Consider the following 20,755-nt stretch of genomic DNA (forward strand, 5'->3'; position numbering starts at 1 on the left):
ATCCCTGCAGGCTGAGGATCAATGTGGGGTTTGTCTCCTTATGCTCCTTCAAGCAGAGTAGCTTTGGGTGCTGGTGGCTTTTGCACCACCACCCAGGTGGTGCTGGGCACATCTGGCCCAGCTCACTACTAGCCTGATGAGTTTCAGAATCAAGCTGTTTCACTTCCCCTCTCTGCTGAGGCTTTCCTGCTGGCTGGATTCTTTCCCATGGCAGCAAACCCCATCCCCTTGGATTGCTGCACCATTTTCCTTTGGCCAGGCTGCATTTGACTGGATCTAATCCCTGACCCAGTCACCTTTGACACCCTTGAGATGACTAAAAAGAGGGTGTCAGAGAGGAGCAGGGGTGAGATTGCTTAATTAAGCTTCCTGCCAGCTTATACTAGCCATAAATATTTGATTTGTTGTTTTTCCTCAAAAAATTTGGCAGAGAAGGTGCCCCTGTGACTGGAAACCACTCAGAAACCAAAGTGGAGTTGTCAAATCCTGTCTAAAGGCACTGGAATCAGGGGTGGTGTTTGCTCATCTCTGTTGGGTTGCTACTTTCTGGAGCACACTCAGAAGGAGACCAGTAGCAGCCTACTGCTGTTGCTTCCCAGTCATTCCCAGCATGGATGCTGGCAGGAATGGATGTCCCAGCCCAAGGACTTGGGACCAGGCAGTCACAGCAGCCAAGTGTGCTGAGTGAGCACATCCAGCCAGGCATCTGGGATGGAGAAGGGATTTCAGCTATTTTGGGGCCTGGCTGGAAACCCCATGCTGGGAATGATCTGGAGAGGAGAGGTTTCTTGCTGGATTCTTGCATGAAGAAAAGGCCTTGGGGGTTCTGGGGGATGAGAAGCTCAGCAGGAGCCAGCAGTGAGCACTTGCAGCCCAGAGAGCCAAGCAGAGCCTGGGCTGCAGCAGGAGAAGTGTGGCCAGCAGGGCCAGGGAGGGGATTCTGTCCCTCTGCTCCACTCTGCTGAGACCACACCTGGAGCTCTGTGTCCAGTTCTGGAGCCTCTGTTCCAGGAGGGATCTGGAGGTGCTGGAAGGTGTCCAGAGAAGGGCCACGAGGATGAGCAGAGGGCTGGAGCTGCTCTGCTCTGGAGACAGCCTGAGAGAGTTGGGGTTGTGCAGTCTGGAGAGGAGAAGGCTCCCAGGAGACCTTCTTGTGGCCTTCCAGGATCTGAAGGGGGCTCCAAGAAAGCTGGGGAGGGACTTTTTAGGATGTCAGGGAGTGATAGGACTGAGGGGGATGGAGCAAAACTAGAAATGGGGAGATTCAGATTGGATGTGAGGAAGAAATTCTTCCCCATGAGGGTGGGGAGAGACTGGCACAGGCTGCCCAGGGAGGTGGTGGAAGCCTCATCCCTGGAGGTTTTTGCAGCCAGGCTGGAGGTGGCTGTGAGCAACCTGCTGTGGTGTGAGGTGTCCCTGCCCATGGCAGGGGGGTTGGGACTGGCTGAGCCTTGAGCTCCCTTCCAACCCTGACAATTCTCTGATTCTTTGATTCAGTTCTATGGTTCTCATCCTTTATTTTTTCCCTGCTGATGTCCTGGAGCCCTCTCTCTTTTCAGGGTGCTGCTGTTCCCTCCCCTGTCCAGTCGCCTCAGGTACCTGATCCATCGCACCGTGGAGAACGTGGATTTGTTGAGCAGCTTTTCTGTGGGAGAAGGCTGGAGGAGGAGGACAGTCATCTGTCACTCAGCTGTCAGGTAGGGTGTGGGAGATGTCCCCTTGCTTCTCTGTTTGTGGCCATGGGGTTTGTGTTCCAAGTTCCTGAGGATAAAGTTTCTGGGGTGCTTGTTCACAAAGAGCAGGGTGGCTCTGCTCTTACTTGTGACATCCTCCAGTCATGAAGGGAGCAGAGACTATTTTCTTTCCCTATTTGCTGCTTCCTGGCTGGATTTGATAGAGTCATGAAATGGTTTTGGTTGGAAAAGACCTTTAAGATCATCCAGTCCAACCATTTCTTAACTCTGCCAAGGCTGGGGTTAAGCCATGGCCCTCAGCTTTGAAACACCTGCAGGGATTAAGGATTCAACCACCTCCCTGGGCAGCCTGGGCCAGGCTCTGAGAACCCTTTCAGTGAAGAAGTGTCTTCTAATCTCCAACCTAAACCTCCCCTGGGGCAACTTGAGGCTGTTTCTTTTTGTCCTACCACTTGTCACTAGGGAGAAGAGACCAACCCCTACCTGTCTTCAGCCTCCTCTCAGGGAGCTGTAGAGAGCAATGAGGTCTCCCCTCAGCCTTTTCTCCAGGCTCAACACTCCCAGCTCCCTCAGCTGCTCCTCCAGAGCTGTTCTCCAGACCCTTCCCCAGCTTTGTTGCCCTTCTCTGGCCTTGCTCCAGCTCCTTAATGTCCTTCTTGGAGTGAGAAGCCCAAAACTGAATCCATGGCTCAAGACACAGCCTCAGCAGTGCCGAGCGCAGGAGGATTCGATGCTTTTCCTCCTGTCTCTTTCCCACAGGCTTCCTCTGCTTGCCTTTGGGTTCCTCTGCTCACCTCTTGCCTTTCCTTTGTTGCCAGGCTGCCCAGTGAGACCAAACCCAGCGAGCCAAAGCCCAGCAGCAACCCCTCCAGGCTTCACCGCCCGGCGCCGCCCTGGGGCCGGGGGAACCGAGGCGGCCGGCAGCGGCACGCTGGGGACGTGCATGGGGACAGCTCCCGAGCCTCTGTGGGCTCTGGCAGGATACAGAGGCCCCCCAGGAGGAAACCAGACAAAGCCTTCTACGTCCCCAAGGCCATGCGCAGGAAGGCTGAATGGGGCGAGCAGGAGAGCCTGGCGGCAGCCGGAGCCGCTGGGAACGTGGCACCAGGAGAAGAGATCTGCCCCAAAGCTTCGGCTGGGGATGGCCAGGAGGAGCTGGGCAAGTCTGAAGGTAGCCCAAATGGTGTCTGCTTGACCCTTGGTGAGCCTGCTGAAGAGTGTGTCTCAGGTAGGAGTGATGGCAGCAGTGCTGGAGGTCCTCCGTGCGGCGTGGAAGGGCCCTCGGTGGAGGGCAGCAACGATGCCTCTGGGCAGGAAAGTCAGGACAAAGCCTGTCCAGGTTCCCTTTCTTCTGCACACAATCAAAGCCCAGCTGAGGCTGAAGAGCAAGATTGCAGCTGTGACAACGTTGTTGCAGCAGAAGGTAGCAAAATCCCGTGCCAGCTGCAAGGTGAAAAGCAACCCAGCCAGGAGGCTGGCACATGGGAGTGCAGCAAAACCTCCTCCCCGTCAGAAGGTGCCAGCAGGAGCTGCTGCACAGGCCCTGTGGTGGCAGAGTCAAGTGCTGCTGTGTTGCTGCTGCTGGAAAACCAAGATAAGAGCTGTGCTGCTGCCAGGAGCCTGGAGAGAGGTGGAAACGAGTCACTGCCTGAGGAACAGGCCAAGGGCTCTGGCAGTGCTGGCACAGGGGAGGAGGGAGGCTCCTCCAAACTGCAAAGCCAAGACCAAGAGTGCCCCAGTGATGTCCAGCTGGGGTCTGACCAGAACCCCCCAGAAGCCCCAAATGAGCCTCAGGCTGTGCCTGAACCAGACCCAGCAGCTGCTGAGGAGCAGAAGGAGGCCTGGGTGGATGCTCCTGGGCAGAACCACAGTGGGAAGGGGGCAGAAGAGGAGGACAAGGAAGGTCCAGGCTTGTGGGATGAGCTGCATTTGTCTGCAGGAGATAAGGAGGAGAGCAGAGGTGGCCCTGGGCAGGGCAGCCCTGAGGATGACTGCACTGCAGAGCTCTTTGCAGAGGTTTGGCTGTGGGGAGAGACTTGGGGGCACGGAGTGGGGGGCTCAGGAGCTGGCTCTAGGGAAAGACATCAGTTGGGAGGGGGAGAATCCCTGGGTTGGGGACGGGCTGATCCTGTTGGCAGGAGAGTGGCCCTGGAAGTGGTTTGCAGGCAGCAAGGTGGAGCTCTGAGCCGGGTGGGGGGAGGTTGCTCTTTGAAGTGGGACCTGAGCTGGTGGAGTTGGTTTGGGTTTAATTGTGAGTGTTCTGTTGAACCTTCTCAGATTGTGAATTACCTGAGTGTGAAGGACATCAGCATTGAGAAGATCAGCTTTGATTACTCCACCTATGGAGAGGCACAGCTCACCGAGGGGGATTTTGGCCACGTCACTGAGATTTATGACTTCTCCCCATCCATGAAGACAGAGCAGCTGCTGGAAGTGTTCTCAGACTTCCAGTGAGTGCTTCACAGCAGTGTTCAGACTTGAAGGCACAACAGAACCTGCCTGCACCTTCATGCCCCCCCTCTCTTACTCTTTCCCTGCCTTTTAAGGATGCTTTCCTGCAGTTCAGGAGGGATTTTAAAACCCAACCTGTTCTCCAGGGCTCTGTCATACACCCACAGAGTCAGAATCAGGGACTGCTTTGGGTGGGAAGACCTTTAGAAGTCATCCAGTCCAAGCCCACTGCACTCAGCAGGGACATCCCCAACTAGAACAGGTTGCTCAGAGCCCCAGACAGCCTGACCTGGAATGGTTCCAGGGATTGGGCATCTCCTACCTCTCTGGACAACCTGGGACAGGCTCTCACCACTCTGTGTCAAACAATTCTTCCTTTTCTCCAGGCTGAATTTCCTCTTTTTAGTTCAAACTCCACTCAAAAGTCTGTCCCCAGCTTTCTTTAGGTCTTGGAAGCAAAACTAGAGATGGGGAGATTCAGACTGGATGTTAGGAAGAAATTCTTCCCCAGGAGGGTGGTGAGAGACTGGCAGAGGTTGCCCAGGGAGGTGGTGGAAGCCTCATCCCTGGAGGTGTTTGCAGCCAGGCTGGAGGTGGCTGTGAGCAACCTGCTGTGGTGTGAGGTGTCCCTGCCCATGGCAGGGGGGTTGGGACTGGCTGAGCCTTGAGCTCCCTTCCAACCCTGACAATTTTCTGATTCTATGAAAGGTCACCAGAAGGTCTCCCTGGAGCCTTCTCTTCTCCAGGCTGAACAATCCCAACTCTCTCAGCCAGGCCTCACAGCTTCCAGCCCTGAAACTCCTCCTGCTGTGGCTTCAGTGAGAGTCTTTAGTTGCTTTCTAGGAGCTTCTCTGTGTTGTGACCCAGTGCCTGAGTGAAATCCAGGTGCTTACATAAATCCTTGGGAGAAAAAGGCCTCAGACCTGCTGCTGGAGAGAAGATTTGTTGTGTCAACAGAGGGAGCAGAGCAATGTGCTGAAGTGAGGGCCACTGGCAGCAGGACCTGACCAAAGTTCAGCCCTGTGGTGGTGCTCAGTGGTGCTCAGTGGTGCTCAGTGGTGCTCAGTGCAGCAGTCAGTTCTGTTTCCTGTGCTGTCAGAACCTCTGGGAGCTGGCTCCTGCAAGGACCTTTTGGTGCTGCTGTGGGCCCACAGAAGGGCAACAAAGCTTGGACTTGATGATCTTGAAGGTCTTTTCCAACCAGAAGGATTCTGTGAAGCTGGTGAAGGGTTTGGAGAGCAGCTCTGGTGAGGACAACCTGGGGTTGTTCAGCCTGGAGAAAAGGAGGCTGAGGAGGAGATCTCTGGGTTGAGAGCAGCTCTGAAGAAGGAGACTTAGGGGTGCTGGGTGCTGAGCAGCTCCCCAGGAGCCAGCAGTGCCCTCCTGCAGCCCAGCAGGCAGCTGTGTGCTGGGCTGCAGCCAGAGGAGTGTGGGCAGCAGGGCAGGAGAGGGGATTCTGCCCCTGGGCTCTGCTCTGCTCAGACCTCACCTCCAATCCTGCCTCCAGCTCTGCTGTCCCCAGCACAAGGAGGACACAGAGCTGCTGGAGAGAGGCCAGAGGAGGTCACAAAGATGCTCCAAGGGCTGGAGCAGCTCTGCTGTGAGCACAGGCTGAGGGAGCTGGGGGTGTGCAGCCTGGAGAGGAGAAGGCTCCAGGGGGACCTCAGAGCTGCCTTGCAATAGCTGAAGGGATCCTGCAGGAAGGCTGCAGAGAGACTTTTGCTGAGGGTGTCCAGAGCCAGGCCAAGGGGGAATGGTTTGAAGCTGAGGGTTAGACTGAAGCTGAGGAAGTTCTTCAGGTGGTGAGAGTCTGGCACAGGCTGCCCAGGGAGGCTGTGGATGCCTCCTCCCTGGGGGTGTTCAGTGTCAGGCTGGATGAGGCCTTGAGCAGCTGAGTCTAGCTGAGAGGTGTCCCTGCCCATGGTGGGGAGGTTGGAGGAGATGAGCTCTGAGCTCCCTTCCAACCTGAGCCATTCCAGGATTCCATGATTCCATCCCTTCCCCACATGGAAAATGAGCAGAGTGCTTTGAGCAGCTCCAACTTTGAGCAGAGCCAGAGGGGTCTGATGGGGTTTACTGTGTGGGGTTTTCTTGCTTCTTCCTGAATATTCTCCTGTTATCTTTTCATTTCAGTGAGAGTGGCTTCAAAATCCAGTGGGTGGATGACACACATGCCCTGGGAATCTTCTCCAGCCTGTCCACAGGTAGAGTGGCTCCATTCCTGGCCAGGGTCCCTGTGCTCTTGCAGTGAGGCTGCAGTGATGCTGCAGTCTGTGATGTGTCTGCTGAGCCTTGCACATGGGCTGAGCTCTTGTCAAAGGTGGTTGTAGATCCCCACAGCTTTCTTCCTGTGTGCCTCAAGCTTGAGAAGCTGGAATTGGCCTGCTGGAGTGTGGAGACTCTGCTGTGCAAGAGCCAGCAGGATTTGGATTAGCTTGGGTGGTAAGCAGGACACCATTGGCATGTGGAGTGACTCCTGCTGTGCTGCTGGAAGTTCATCTGGGTTCCTGGGTTCCTGCTTAGGGCTTTTATTTTTCCTCTTGTGACTGGACAGAATTCCTGGGAGCCTGCAGGAAGCTCCTGGGGCCCCTCTGAGTGTGGCACACAGGTCCCTGAGCCTCCTGGCAGAGTCACCTCCTTGGGGATGAGCAGCCCCAAGCTGAGGGCAAAGCCATCCCAGGAGAGGTTTCCACCCAGCAGTGGTCCACAAGCTCCTGTTCTTCCCTGGGGATTTAGTCAAACAACAGATTAGGCTTTGGCAGGAGGTTTATAATATTGTCCTGGGACTCTTCCTGGGTGAGGAAGATGGGATGGAAGCCTGAGGTGACCAGAATGAGAGGAGCTGTTTAGGATAAGTCTTGAGGGGCAAGGAGTCCAGCAGGAGGTTCACCAAATCACAGTGCAAGGTCCTGCAGCTGGCTCTGGCCAGTGAAGGGACAGATCCTGGCTGGGTGCAGAGTGGGTTGAGAGCAGCCCTGAAGAAAGAGGCTTGGGGGTGCTGGGTGCTGAGCAGCTCCCCAGGAGCCAGCAGTGCCCTCCTGCAGCCCAGCAGGCAGCTGTGAGCTGGGCTGCAGCCAGAGGAGTGTGGGCAGCAGGGCAGGAGAGGGGATTCTGCCCCTGGGCTCTGCTCTGCTCAGACCTCACCTCCAATCCTGCCTCCAGCTCTGCTGTCCCCAGCACAAGAAGGACACAGAGCTGCTGGAGAGAGGCCAGAGGAGGTCACAAAGATGATCCCAGGGCTGGAGCAGCTCTGCTGTGAGCACAGGCTGAGGGAGCTGGGGGTGTGCAGCCTGGAGAGGAGAAGGCTCCAGGGGGACCTCAGAGCTGCCTTGCAATAGCTGAAGGGATCCTGCAGGAAGGCTGCAGAGAGACTTCTGCTGAGGGTGTCCAGAGCCAGGCCAAGGGGGAATGGTTTGAAGCTGAGGCAGAGCAGGGTTAGAGTGGAGCTGAGGAAGAAGTTCTTCAGTGTGAGGGTGGTGAGAGTCTGGCACAGGCTGCCCAGGGAGGCTGTGGATGCCTCCTCCCTGGGGGTGCTCAGGTGCAGGCTGGATGAGACCTTGAGCAGCTGAGTCTAGCTGAGAGCTGTCCCTGCCCTGGAGGTTGGAGCAGGTGAGGTCCCTCCCAACCTGAGCCATTCTGTGTCTGAGATGACAGCACATCAGCTGCTGCAGCTCAGCTTTTCAGTGCTGTCACACCATGGGCTGAGCTGGCTTTTTTTTTTTTTTTTTGGGTTCTTTTTTACCCTCAAAGCCTCCCATTTTCCACTCTCTTTCCACCACTCTCTGTTCCTTGCAGCCTCTCAGGCCCTGGGGCGCCGTTACCCTGCTCTGAAGATCCGACCCTTGATCCATGCAACCAAGCAGTCCAAAACCAAAGCCCTTCAGAGACCAAGTAAGGCAACCTCTTGGTTTCAGTTACTATCACATTACTCTGAGTAGCATTTCCTCCTTTACCACTTTCCTACAGCTTGAGTGGCTCCCCAGGAAAAGATTCAATTGGGAACTACTTGCATTAAGGAGCTGCATTTTGGGGTTTTCTGGGGGCTCTGGTGGCATCACAGGGCAGTGAGCTCTTGTAGAGGCTTCAGTACCAGCCTGGAGTTGCAATTTTGGGGTGGTTTGTTTGTTTTTACAGTGTTTTTCAGCCACTCTGATTATGTTAAAACTCCAGCAGGAAGCAGCATTCCTGCTGCACTGGTTGGGTGGGTGGCACAGGTCAAGGGGATGATAAAGACCTGCAGACCAAGCCCAGGTTATCTTCTGGGCATAGGAGAGAGGCACCCAAGCTCTCACTCACTCCTCTCCTGCTCAGCACAAGGACTGAGCCCCAAAAAGCATCATCAAACCTCTTGCTTTTTGGTTTCTTTCCCACCTGAACCCTTTGGTGAGCTTCAGTCATGGTCTTGCTTGAGTGGTTTGCCTCTTGTGGGAAGTTCTAAGGGTGCTGAGCAGCCAGCTGGAGCTGGAGCAGGGATCACAGGAGACTGGGTGCTGGAGCAGGGCCAGAGGAGGGCAACAAAGCTGGGGAAGGGTCTGGAGAGCAGCTCTGGAGGAGCAGCTGAGGGAGCTGGGGGTGTTGAGCCTGGAGAAAAGGCTGAGGGGAGACCTCATTGCTCTCTACAGCTCCCTGAAGGGAGGCTGGAGCCAGGTGGGGGTTGGTCTAGGACAAAAAGAAGCAGCCTCAGGTTGCCCCAGGGGAGGTTTAGGTTGGACATTAGAAGAAAATTCTGCCCTGAAGGGCATCTCAAAGCCTGGCCCAGGCTGCCCAGGGAGGTGGTTCAAATCCCCATCCCTGGAGGTGTTTCAGAGCCACAGAGATGTGGTGCTGAGGGCCATGGTTTAACCCCAGCCTTGGCAGATTCAGACCATGGTTGGCCTGGGTGATCTTTTCCAACCAAAAGTCTTCCCTTGGAAAGCTCAACCTCATGCCTGCCCCAGGGAGTTTTTTTTCTGCCCAGTTTCCCAGGTGAGCCAACCCCAGCAGCACTCCCCTGTTGGGGCTGACAATGGTTTTATTTTTCTTCAGGATTAGGTGTGAAGGAACAGAAATGGTTGAGCTCAGCCATCAGGATTTGGTTTATTTTCCTTTATTGCCTTTGTTCAAATCATTATGGTAAATCAGTTACACTGCTAAAGAAATGCCATGGAGCTTGGAGCAGCAGAGACTTGGCAATGGACAAACCACTCTGGTGGCTCTGCAGGACCCAATCCCAGCAGGGAATGCTTGCAAGGGACACTGTCACAGCTACAGCTTCCTGAGGTTGCATTTTTAAGACTGCTTGGATTGAAGCAAAACAGCAAAGGAAGAACTGCCTTGGGGGAGGGGGGGGGAGGGGGGGTTGGCACTTTTCTCCCCTTCATGGTTTTGTTCACACTCCCTGATTCTTGGTGCTGGAGCTTGAGAACCAGGTTCTAAACTCCTCCTGGGGAGTGTTCTTGAGAAGCTCTGGTTGGAGTCACTTTGAGTAGCAAAATTTTTGTTTCCAGGTACAAATTTGGATCTTAATTAGCTGACAGTGTCTCTTTGTTTTTTTTTTTTTTTTCCCATTGCTTTTCCCCCTTCTTTTTCTTGAGCTTTGTTTAAAAAGTGATAGTTTTGCTTCCCAAGCTTTGGCAGCTTTGAACCTGCCCTTTATTGATTGATTGATTGATTGATTAATTCATTTATTTATCTTCCTTTAAGCTTTTATTGATCAAAACCTCCTGGCAAAGCAAGCACAGCCCCCATTGCTAACTGGCTAGAATAAAGATGCAAACATTTGCTGCTTAAATGAGCAGGAAAATGCCAAATCCAGACTTGCTGTGGGCTTGGGGGGGGGAAGTTTTTTGGTGCATTCATTGCTTCTTAAGATGAACCTGGAGCCAACCAGGTGGCTACCAGAGAAATGCCTTCCAATAGCTGAAGGGATCCTGCAGGAAGGCTGCAGAGAGACTTTTCCTGAGGGTGTCTAGAGCCAGGCCAAGGGGGAATGGTTTGAAGGTGAGGCAGAGCAGGGTTAGAGTGGAGCTGAGGAAGAAATTCTTCAGTGTGAGGGTGGTGAGAGTCTGGCACAGGCTGCCCAGGGAGGCTGTGGCTGCCTCCTCCCTGGGGATGTTCAAGGCCAGGCTGGATGAGGCCATGAGCAGCTGAGTCTGGCTGAGAGGTGTCCCTGCCTGTGGCAGGGGAGTGTGGAGTGGATGAGCTCTGAGGTCCCTTCCAACCTGAGCCGTTCTAGGATTTTAGATTTTTTTTTTTTTTTTTTTTAATGCAGAATTTTATTTCCTTGCTGCTTGCTAAGGCTTTATTTAGCCTGTTGAGGTTGATCACTCTCAATGGAGCTCAGCTTTGCTGTGACTGGATGAAATGTTTGGACTGTGCCTCCCTTCCCTTTGCTCTCTGAGAATTCTGTCAGGAATGGGGAGGAGAAAAACTGCTCCTGGAAGGAATTAAGGAACAATTCTCTGTGCCATTGCTGGAGAGGCCTGGAGCTTTAAGAACAGCCAAACAGCTTTTGAAGGTGAAGTCACAGAATCAGAATCACAGGGGTGGAAGGGAGCTCAAGGCTCAGCCAGTCCCAACCCCCCTGCCATGGGCAGGGACACCTCACACCACAGCAGGTTGCTCACAGCCACCTCCAGCCTGGCTGCAAAAACCTCCAGGGATGAGGCTTCCACCACCTCCCTGGGCAACCTCTGCCAGTCTCTCACCATCCCAGTCCCAAACTGGAGGAACCTGACAGAGAAAAGGTGAGTTGAGTGGCTAGGGGCAGAAGGATTTGCTCCCACCCCTGGGTTAACTCTGTAAAGGAGCAAAGAAAACAGCAACCAACCCTTTTATGGCTGTAGCCAGCAGAGACTCTTCCTGAACCAGCACTAATTTACTGATTTTTCACTCTTTTCTTTTTTTTTTTTTTTTCTTTTTGCCTAGAACTCCTTCACCTGGCAAAAGAAAGACCCCACACTGACACCATGGTGGCAAGGAGGCTGGTGAGCAGGGCTCTGGGCTTGAAGAACAAGCAGCAGGCTGATGGTGGCTCAGGCACAGAGGTGCTGCTGCCAGAAAGCTTGGAGCAGGAGGAATAAACCACCCCAGCTCCAACCAGAACAAAAAGGGCTCTGGGTGAGCAGGGCTGTGACATTAAACTGCATGCAGAAGGCTTGGAGCTGCCAGGAGGATGTTCTCCTGGGGGGATTGGAATCATCCTTAGGAAGAGAAGTTGGGAAGGGACAAAGTTTGCTGTTGAGTGAGCATCTTGAGCTCAAGAGCTAAGCTCTCTGAGGGTTGCTGTCAGCTCTTCATTAGCAAGAGCATCTTGCCCTGCTCTGCTTCCTGCTCTGCAGCCTTCCAAAAAATGACTTTAGAGGAAGAGAATTGGATCTTGGTGGCCAAAATTCAGGCAGGAGGCAAACAAAAATAAGCTGTTTAATGTTTTACTTTGTTGTAATGTTGCTGTTAACCTGTCCCCCAGGAGGGAGGAGCAGTGAATAAAGCAAGTTTCAGGGGTCTGGTTTTGTGGTGTTTTTTTTTTTTTCCCCTTCTTTACCTGATGTTTAAAGAGCTCAAGTGGCTTTGTGGTGAGGCTATTGTCAGGCACTGCTGAGGAAAAAGCAAACCAGAGCTTGCCAGTTGTGACTTTAGCCAGAGCCTGCTGTGAAGAGAGTCATAGAATAGCTTCACAGCATGGCTCAGGTTGGAAGGGACCTTCCAGATCATCCAGTTCCAACCCTCCTGCCATGGGCAGGGACACCTCCCACCAGCCCAGGTTGCTCCAGGCCTCATCCAGCCTGACTTTGAACACCTTCAGGGTTGAACTATCCCTGAGCAACCTGTTCCAGTGTCTCCCCACCCATCCTCCTCCAGCAAATGAGAGAATCATCAAACAGTTTGGGTTGGAAGGGACCTTGAAAGCTCATTTAGTCCAACCTCACTGCAGTGAGCAGGGACACCTCCAACTAGAGCAGGGTTGCCCCCTCCTAACCATCTGAAGTGTCACCTCAGCAAAGCAACCACAGCAGGAGACAACAGCAATGTCAGACCCCATTTCTAAGCAACTCTTGAAGTTCCACCTTCAAACCATGACAATTGGCCAGCTGAAGTTCTCACAGAGAGCTGAGGTTCCTGAACTGGGAGGAGGAACATTGAACTTGATGGCTCCTGCCTGTTGCACCTCATTGTGGTGCAGCAGCAGCAGCAGAGCATCCCCCACAGCTCAGCTTCTCCTTTGAGACCATAATTGGAGTTGTCCAACTTACTTACAGCAGGCTTAAAACCTTTCCTACATGCCACCACCTGGGCCATGGGATGAAAGACAGAATTAGTTTTGACAGGCACTAGGGGAAAACCAACAACAAAACCTTCTGCATTCTTTCAAACCTCACAACATCCCTGTGGGGTAGGTTCTGGAGAGCATAAAATTTAAGATGGAACCAGTTTCAATCCCACCCCCACATCCTGGATTGAAGTGGTGTCAGCTGGGAGTATTTTGTTGCCTTCAATAGTTTGTTACCTTCAGCTGTGAGCATTTTCTTGACTTCAGCTCTGAGTATTTTCAGTACCTTCAGCTCTGAGTATTTTCTTGCCTTCAGCTCTATTTTGTTGCCTTCAGCTCTATTTTGTTGCCTTCAGCTCTATTTTGTTGCCTTCAGCTCTGAGTATTTTCCTGCCTTCAGCTCTGAGTATTTTCCTGCCTTCAGCTCTGAGTATTTTCCTGCCTTCAGCTCTGAGTATTTCCTTGCCTTCAGCTCTATTTTGTTGCCTTCAGCTCTGAGTATTTCCTTGCCTTCAGCTCTATTTTGTTGCCTTCAGCTCTGAGTATTTCCTTGCCTTCAGCTCTATTTTGTTGCCTTCAGCTGGGAGTATTTTCCTGCCTTCAGCTGGGAGTATTTTCCTGCCTTCAGCTGGGAGTATTTTCCTGCCTTCAGCTGGGAGTATTTTCCTGCCTTCAGCTGGGAGTATTTTCCTGCCTTCAGCTGTATTTTGTTGCCATCAGCTGCTTGTAGAAGTCTTTTTGCACAAAACACAAGAGGACAAAACTTGAGGAGCAGCAATGATGAACTGGCAGGGAGTAGCAACAGACAAATGGCAGCTAAAGCATTTTTTGGGGGAGTTTCTGGGTTAAACTTATTTTTTTATTATTATTATTATTCAAGTAGCTGTGGCTGGAGGAAAAAAAAAAAAAAAAAACCCACAAAATAGAACCTGTTTAGCAATGTGTGGCCTCAAACAAACAGAGGCAACACACTTAGCACCATTGGGAACTTCACACAGGTGGGGCTGGGACAGCACAGCTCCAGCTCCCTGCTGCTGAAACCATGAAGTTAACCTCTGTAAGGTACAAGGCTTCAACTCAATCCCATCTTTGAACCCCTCCAAGAGAGTGACTTAGCTTCAGAAAGCTACCTTTAGGTGTACACAGGTGAAGAGCTTCCTGTGCAGTGGGGGATTCACAAGTCCAGCAGGAGGTCTGCAAAGGCTTCAAGGTGCTACCCTGATGGTCTTGTAAGCAAAGGGGTTCTGCAGGAGCTGCTCTGCTGAAGGGAGGTGGGTGGTGAGGGCAAGAGAGTTTCACTGTGCCATGAAATCACTCTTCAGCCTCTTCTGCTCAGGAAAAATTGCTCCAGTTGGGGTTTGGAGGTTTGGTTTTGTGGTTCTTTGCTCAAGTGGAGGAAGGAGGTGTCAGCTGTGGTCAAGAAGAGGCTTTTTGCATCAGTGGTGCAGCCAAGCTTGAGTCAAAGAGCTTCAAGACACCAAGAAGAACGTGAGTGGTAAAGACAGGTGGAGGGTGCTGCTCCCCAACCCAAGGCAAAGAGTGCTTGCTGCAGCCTGGAGCTATGGCTGGGAGGAGAGATTGTGCTGCAAAGTGGTGGGAGAAGGTTGGAATGGTGAAGTGTGAAGACATGGAGCCAAGTGGAGAGCTTCAAAGCCCTGCTCCTAACTACCTGAGTAGCAAGAACTGGAGTGCCACGAGGCACAGGGGTGGTCTGAGCACCTACAAAGTGGGAAGGCAGGCATCTTGGAGACAATAATTTACCTTTGCTAATTAAGAGTTTTGATTGTTTAGCTTGATTTTCATTCTTCTTCTTCTGTGCAGTGGTTTAGGGAGATCACTTGAAGCAGGAGCCTTGGCTCCTTCGAGGAGTGGGCTGGGAGGTGCTGCCCCTCTACCGAGTGGCCACTCTGTTATTTGTGAGTCCACTGAAGTGATCAAACTTCTCCTCTGTCTCCTCACTGAAAGAGCCACCTGGGGAGTTGGGAGAGAGCACAGCCTTGAGCAGGAGGCAGCCACCAAGGGGTAGAGAGAAGGTGCTGGGGTCGTGTCAGCTGCAGCAGCGTGGAAGGGACCTTAAAGATCATCCAGTTCCAACCCCCTCCCCTCCCCCTGCCATGGGCAGGGACACCTCCCACCAGCCCAGGTTCATAGAATCATAGAATCAGTCAGGGTTGGAAGGGACCACAAGGATCAGCCAGTTCCAACCCCCCTGCCATGGGCAGGGACACTTCCCACCAGCCCAGGTTGCTCAAGGTCTTGAACACCTTCAGGGAGGGGACAGCCACAACCTCCCTGGGCAGCCTGTTCCAGTGCCTCCCTCCCCTCACTAAAGAATTTCTTCCTGATCTCCAATCTCAGTCTCCCCTTTTCAGACTTCCATCCCTCCCCTCTCATCCTCTCACTCCCAGCCCTTGTACAGAGTCCCTCTCCAGCTTCTCCCTGTAGGACTGCAAGGCCACCAGAAGGTCTCCCTGGAGCCTTCTCTTCTCCAGGCTGAACAGCCCCAACTCTCCCAGCCTGTCCCCACAGGGGAGGTTCTTCAGCCCTCTGCTCATCTTCATGGCTCAAAAGGAAGAGCTCAGAGCGAGGACTTGGAAGAGCAAAGATTTTCCCAGGGGGGGAAATTAATTTCAGCATCGATTAAATCTTCCCACAACCGAACAGCCAGCAGGCCCCAGGAGCACTGGAACTGGAGGAGGAAACCTCCAAACTAGCTTGACTTGGACTGCTGACCTTTGGGGCTTAGTAAAAATGAAGTACAAACCCCCCCCAGGAGGAGCTGTGAGGTTGGTGCTAAGTGGCTTCTGCTTCTTCCTCTGCAGTAGGTCCTTGCCCTTGCTTTGTGCTAGGTGGGAGATGATAAAAGCCAACCCAATCTCCCTTTGAAGAAGAAATCTTCTCAAGCTCAGCTCTGCAGAGCCCATCCAACCTTTTGGAAGTGCTTTCTTCAGCCATCTGAAGTGGGTTTGGCTTTTCTCAACTAGGTCGCAATCTGAAGCCTGCCACATCAGATGAGGATTTTCTTCACCTCACCACATAAATGAGGGGGAGGATGGGGGAAAAAAAAAAATCCCAGGGAATTGTTCTCAGGAAAAATACTCCTTGAAAAGCTTCAGCCAGCCCTGGAAATGATCCTTCCCTACAGGTTTTGTTTGGAGGGTGGCAAGCAGTTGGCTCTTAACTTCTTGGGTTTTGTGTTACAAACATTTCTAACTGAGAAAAAAAAATCTTCCAAAGGCTTCAACTTAATTCTGTTTTGAAGTTATGGAATGACAGAATGGCTCAGGTTGGAAAGGACCTCAGAGATCATCTGCTTCAACTCCTAGCCATGGGCATGGACACCTCAGCTGCTCATGGCCTCATCCAGCCTGGCCTTGAACACCCCCAGGCAGAAGGCAGCCACAGCCTCCCTGGGCAGCCTGTGCCAGACTCTCACCACTCTCACACTGAAGAACTTCTTCCTCAGCTCCACTCTAACCCTGCTCTGCCTCACCTTCAAACCATTCCCCCTTGGCCTGGCTCTGCACACCCTCAGGAAAAGTCTCTCTGCAGCCTTCCTGCAGGATCCCTTCAGCTATTGCAAGGCAGCTCTGAGGTCCCCCTGGAGCCTTCTCCTCTCCAGGCTGCACACCCCCAGCTCCCTCAGCCTGTGCTCACAGCAGAGCTGCTCCAGCCCTGGGATCATCTCTGTGGACTCCACTCCAGCAGCTCTGTGTCCTTCTTGTGCTGGGGACAGCAGAGCTGGAGGCAGGATTGGAGGTGAGGTCTGAGCAGAGCAGAGCCCAGGGGCAGAATCCCCTCTCCTGCCCTGCTGCCCACACTCCTCTGGCTGCAGCCCAGCTCACAGCTGCCTGCTGGGCTGCAGGAGGGCACTGCTGGCTCCTGGGGAGCTGCTCAGCACCCAGCACCCCCAAGCCTCTTTCTTCAGGGCTGCTCTCAACCCACTCTGCACCCAGCCAGGATCTGTCCCTTCACTGGCCAGAGCCAGCTGCAGGACCTTGCACTGTGATTTGGTGAACCTCCTGCTGGACTCCTTGCCCCTCAAGACTTATCCTAAACAGCTCCTCTCATTCTGGTCACCTCAGGCTTCCATCCCATCTTCCTCACCCAGGAAGAGTCCCAGGACAATATTATAAACCTCCTGCCAAAGCCTAATCTGTTGTTTGACTAAATCCCAGGGAAGAACAGGAGCTTGTGGACCACTGCTGGGTGGAAACCTCTCCTGGGATGGCTTTGCCCTCAGCTTGGGGCTGCTCATCCCCAAGGAGGTGACTCTGCCAGGAGGCTCAGGGACCTGTGTGCCACACTCAGAGGGGCCCCAGGAGCTTCCTGCAGGCTCCCAGGAATTCTGTCCAGTCACAAGAGGAAAAATAAAAGCCCTAATCAGGAACCCAGGAACCCAGATGAACTTCCAGCAGCACAGCAGGAGTCACTCCACATGCCAATGGTGTCCTGCTTACCACCCAAGCTAATCCAAATCCTGCTGGCTCTTGCACAGCAGAGTCTCCACACTCCAGCAGGCCAATTCCAGCTTCTCAAGAATTCCAACAGAATCATAGAATCAGTTGGAAGGGACCTCAAGGCTCAGCCAGTTCCAACCCCCCTGCCATGGCCAGGGACACCTCACACCAGATCAGGCTGGCCAGAGCCTCATCCAGCCTGGCTGCAAACACCTCCAGGGATGGAGCCTCAACCACCTCCCTGGACAACCCATTCCAGGCTCTCACCACTCTCATGGGGAAGAACATCTTCCATACATCCAATCTGAATCTCCCCACTTCCAGCTTTGTTCCATTCCCTTCAGTCCTATCACTACCTGACACCCTCAAAAGTCCCTCCCCAGCTTTCTTGGAGCCCCCTTCAGATCCTGGAAGGCCACAAGAAGGTCTCCTGGGAGCCTTCTCTTCTCCAGACTGCACAACCCCAACTCTCTCAGGCTGTCCTCACAGCAGAGCAGCTCCAGCCCTCTGCTCATCCTCATGGCCCTTCTCTGGACACCTTCCAGCACCTCCAGATCCTTCCTGGAACAGAGGCTCCAGAACTGGATGCAGAGCTCCAGGAGTGGTCTCAGCAGAGTGGAGCAGAGGGGGAGAATCCCCTCCCTGGCCCTGCTGGCCACACTTCTCCTGCTGCAGCCCAGGCTCTGCTTGGCTCTCTGGGCTGCAAGTGCTCACTGCTGGCTCCTGCTGAGCTTCTCCTCCCCCAGCACCCCCAAGTCCCTCTCCTCAGGGCTGCTCTCCAGCCAGTCCCTGCCCAGCCTGCATTTGTGCTTGGGATTGCCCCAACCCAGCTGCAGGACCTTGCCCTTGGTCTTGTTGAGGCTCCTGAGGTTGGGCTGTGCTGGCTGCCAGCCCTGGCTCCTCACCTATGTGGCAGTTGTACATCCACACTCGCTGTCCGTCGTAGCGGCTCCTGCACTTCATCACATTGTTGGAATAATCTGACTCAGCAACTTCATAGTTGGGGTTGATGACAACCTGGGGAGCCAAGGAGAAGCACAGCATCATTTACAGACAGGCTGGGACTGACACTTCCCAATCAAGGCTGAGAATCAGCTTTTTAGCACCATAAGCTTTTCTTTTTTTAACAGGAAAAAGAAAAACAAAAACCCAACCCCAAGCCCAACCCCAAACTGAACCCCAACCCAACCCCAACCCAAATCCAACCCCAACCCAAATCCAACCCCAAATCCAAACCCAACCCCAACCCAAACCCAACCCAAATCCAACCCAACCCAAATCCAACCCCAAATCCAAACCCAACTCCAACCCAAACCCAACCCAAATCCAACCCCATCCCAAATCCAACCCCAAATCCAACCCCAACCCCAAGCATTGGGACAGGTTGCTCAGAGAAGCTCTGGAGGCTCCAAGCCTGGCAGTGCTGAAAGCCAGGATGGATGGGGCCTTGAGGAACCTGGGCTGGTGTTGGAACTGGAGGGTGTTGGATCAGAGGGGTTGGAACTGGATGAGCTTTAAGCTCCCTTCCAACCCAACCCATTCCATGATTCTCTGATCCCTAAGCTGTGTTTATTTGCCCTAGATGGATCCCTTCCAGCCATACTGTGGTTCTGTGCTTTTTCCCTTGGGAAGGAGATGATCTGTGAGGAGAATCTGAGGGAGCTGGGGGTGTTCAGCCTGGAGAAGAGGAGGCTCAGGGCAGACCTCATTGTTGTCTGCAACTACCTGAAGGGAGGTTGTAGCCAGGTGGGGGTTGGGCTCTGCTCCCAGGCTACCAGCACCAGAACAAGAGGACACAGCCTCAAGCTGTGCCAGGGGAAGTTTAGGCTGGAGGTGAGGAGAAAGTTCTTCCCAGAAAGAGTAATTGGCCCTTGGGATGTGCTGCCCAGGGAGGTGGTGGGGTCCCCATCCCTGGAGGGGGTTCAAAAAAAGCTTGGATGTGGCACTTGGAGCCATGGTTGGGTTGTCAGGAGGGGTTAGGTGATAGGTTGGACTTGATGGATCACCTCTGAGGTCATTCCCAACCTGGCTGATTCTGTGGTTCTTTAATTCCTTCTCTTTGGGCTCTCCTGAGAAGGAAAAAAAATCTTCGCAGTGGCAAAGCTCAGAGTAGGAGACACCCAACCCAAGGAGCTGGTCAGGATCCTGACATCCCTGATGGAGAAGGGAGAAGCCACAGCAGTGCCTCAAGCCCTCCCTGGCCTCCCCTCCATACCTGGAAGAGGTAATCTCCTGGAGGGACGTCGGTGATGTCGATCCACTGGCAGTCGATGTCGTGCCGATAGACATCCCAGCACCCCACTGTGATGCCCTGCTCCCCAAAGTTGGCACACTCATACTGCTTCTGCACATCTAAACCACCAGAGGGAGAGGCAGGAAAGGGGCTGGGCTCAGGCTGGGTGCCAGGAGGTTGGCACCTGCAGGGCCAGCTTGGGTTGAGAGTTGCCCACCCGCGGCCAGGGCGCAGGAAGGGGGAGGTGGAGTTGAGCTCCATGGAGCTGCCACAGGCAGTGATGAGCTGCAGGAGGAGTGGGTTTGGGGGGGAAATTGCACACCCCAGGGGCCTTGGCATCGAGGTCCCTTGTGCTGCTCAACTGCACAGGGCAGCTGCTGCCTGCCCACACCTCAGCACCCTGGGAAGAGGCTGCCCAGGGAGGTGGTGGAGTCCCCATCCCTGGAGGTGTTCCAGAAACCTGTGCCCATGGCACTTGGGGCCAGGGTTTGGTGGCCATGGTGGGGGTAGAAGGTTGGCCTTGATGAGCTTAAAGGTCTTTTCCAGCCTTAATGAGCCTCTGGGACACACTGGGGGGGTCAGGTGCCCAGGAAGTAGCAGGCTGGAGCTGCTCAAGTTGCTGGTGCAGCAACCCCTCCATGCCAGCTGCTTCCCCCAGCTGAGCCAGCTGCCAAGCAGAGCAGACAGAGCTGAGGACAGCCATGTGCCATGGAGGCTGAGGACAGCTCCTGCCCCACTGCCTGCCTCTTGTTGACACAACCCTGAGAGTCCACCAAGGAGAGGCTGTCCAGGGAGGTGGTGGAGTCCCCATCCCTGGAGGTGTTCCAGAAACCTGTGCCCATGGCACTTGGGGCCAGGGTTTGGTGGCCATGGTGGGGCTGGGCTGCTGGTTGGACTCAATGATCTTAGAGACCTTTCCCAACCCAAACAATTCTCTGATTCTGTGATTCCTGCAATTTCTCCTTCCCAGGAACCAAAACCCTCTAAGGTTGTCAGAACAGCTTTGAGTCAGGGTGTGAGGAGCTGAGGACTGAAACCCTCAGCCCTGTGTGGCCTCCAGGGTTTCTCCTAGACCTCCAGTGACCACTCCACACAGATGTCACCTCAGGACTGGTTTCCAGCTCCTGCCCAGGACCTTGACAGCATCTCTGAAGCCACCACCTGTGTGGGGACAGGCCTGAACTCCCAGCACAAAGGGCTCTGGGCAGATACCTGCTTCACACTCAGTGTCTTCCAGGCAGAAGCTGGCTTTGTGTCCTTCAGCCACCTTGGTGCCATTGAGGTTCAGTAGATCATAGTGGGTAAAAACCTCCATGCTGTGGTAATGCCTGCAAGGCACAGAGAAGGAGAATCAGCTTTAGGGAAGATCAGAGAATCAGGCAGGGTTGGAAGGGACCACAAGGCTCAGCCAGTTCCAACCCCCCTGCCATGGCCAGGGACACCTCACACCAGATCAGGCTGGCCAGAGCCTCATCCAGCCTGGCTGCAAACACCTCCAGGGATGGAGCCTCAACCACCTCCTAGGTGGTTGAAGATGCTTTGGGATTGATGGACCAAGGTTGGGTCAGTGGGATGAGGTTCACCAAGGCCAAGGGGCTGGTCCAGCACTTGGGTCACAACCCCAGGAAGGCTCCAGGCTTGGGGCAGAGTGGCTGGAAAGTGCCCAGAA

The 20,755-nt window shown here is 53.8% G+C and overlaps 2 protein-coding genes across 3 annotated transcripts in view; one reads left to right on the forward strand and one right to left on the reverse strand.

The window, feature by feature from the left end:
- Positions 1-11,618, forward strand: part of R3HCC1 (R3H domain and coiled-coil containing 1) — a 21,896-nt gene extending 10,278 nt beyond the window's left edge. The window contains exons 3-9 of one of the 2 annotated variants that reach the window (XR_008489441.1): positions 1,560-1,697; positions 2,513-3,710; positions 3,972-4,144; positions 6,279-6,349; positions 7,941-8,036; positions 10,396-10,870; positions 11,052-11,087. Coding sequence is in view for 1 of the 2 variants with exons in the window: in XM_054396679.1 (XP_054252654.1) it covers positions 1,560-1,697; positions 2,513-3,710; positions 3,972-4,144; positions 6,279-6,349; positions 7,941-8,036; positions 11,052-11,206 (1,831 nt within the window). In the remaining variant the exon portion in view is untranslated. Of the gene's footprint in view, positions 1-1,559; positions 1,698-2,512; positions 3,711-3,971; positions 4,145-6,278; positions 6,350-7,940; positions 8,037-10,395; positions 10,871-11,051 lie in introns of both variants that reach the window. The other variant, XM_054396679.1, reaches the window with a different exon arrangement.
- Positions 11,619-14,284: 2,666 nt separating this feature from the next.
- The window catches only part of LOXL2 (lysyl oxidase like 2), a 63,148-nt gene continuing 56,677 nt past the window's right edge, over positions 14,285-20,755 (reverse strand). Inside the window, exons 10-13 of the mRNA XM_054396626.1 lie at positions 20,299-20,414; positions 19,069-19,205; positions 17,759-17,870; positions 14,285-14,364 (exon numbers count right to left, since the gene is read on the reverse strand). Coding sequence (XP_054252601.1) covers positions 14,285-14,364; positions 17,759-17,870; positions 19,069-19,205; positions 20,299-20,414 — 445 coding nt within the window. The remainder of the gene's footprint in view (positions 14,365-17,758; positions 17,871-19,068; positions 19,206-20,298; positions 20,415-20,755) is intronic.

This window comes from Indicator indicator, chromosome 38, assembly GCF_027791375.1.
Source record: "Indicator indicator isolate 239-I01 chromosome 38, UM_Iind_1.1, whole genome shotgun sequence".
Taxonomy (NCBI): domain Eukaryota; kingdom Metazoa; phylum Chordata; class Aves; order Piciformes; family Indicatoridae; genus Indicator; species Indicator indicator.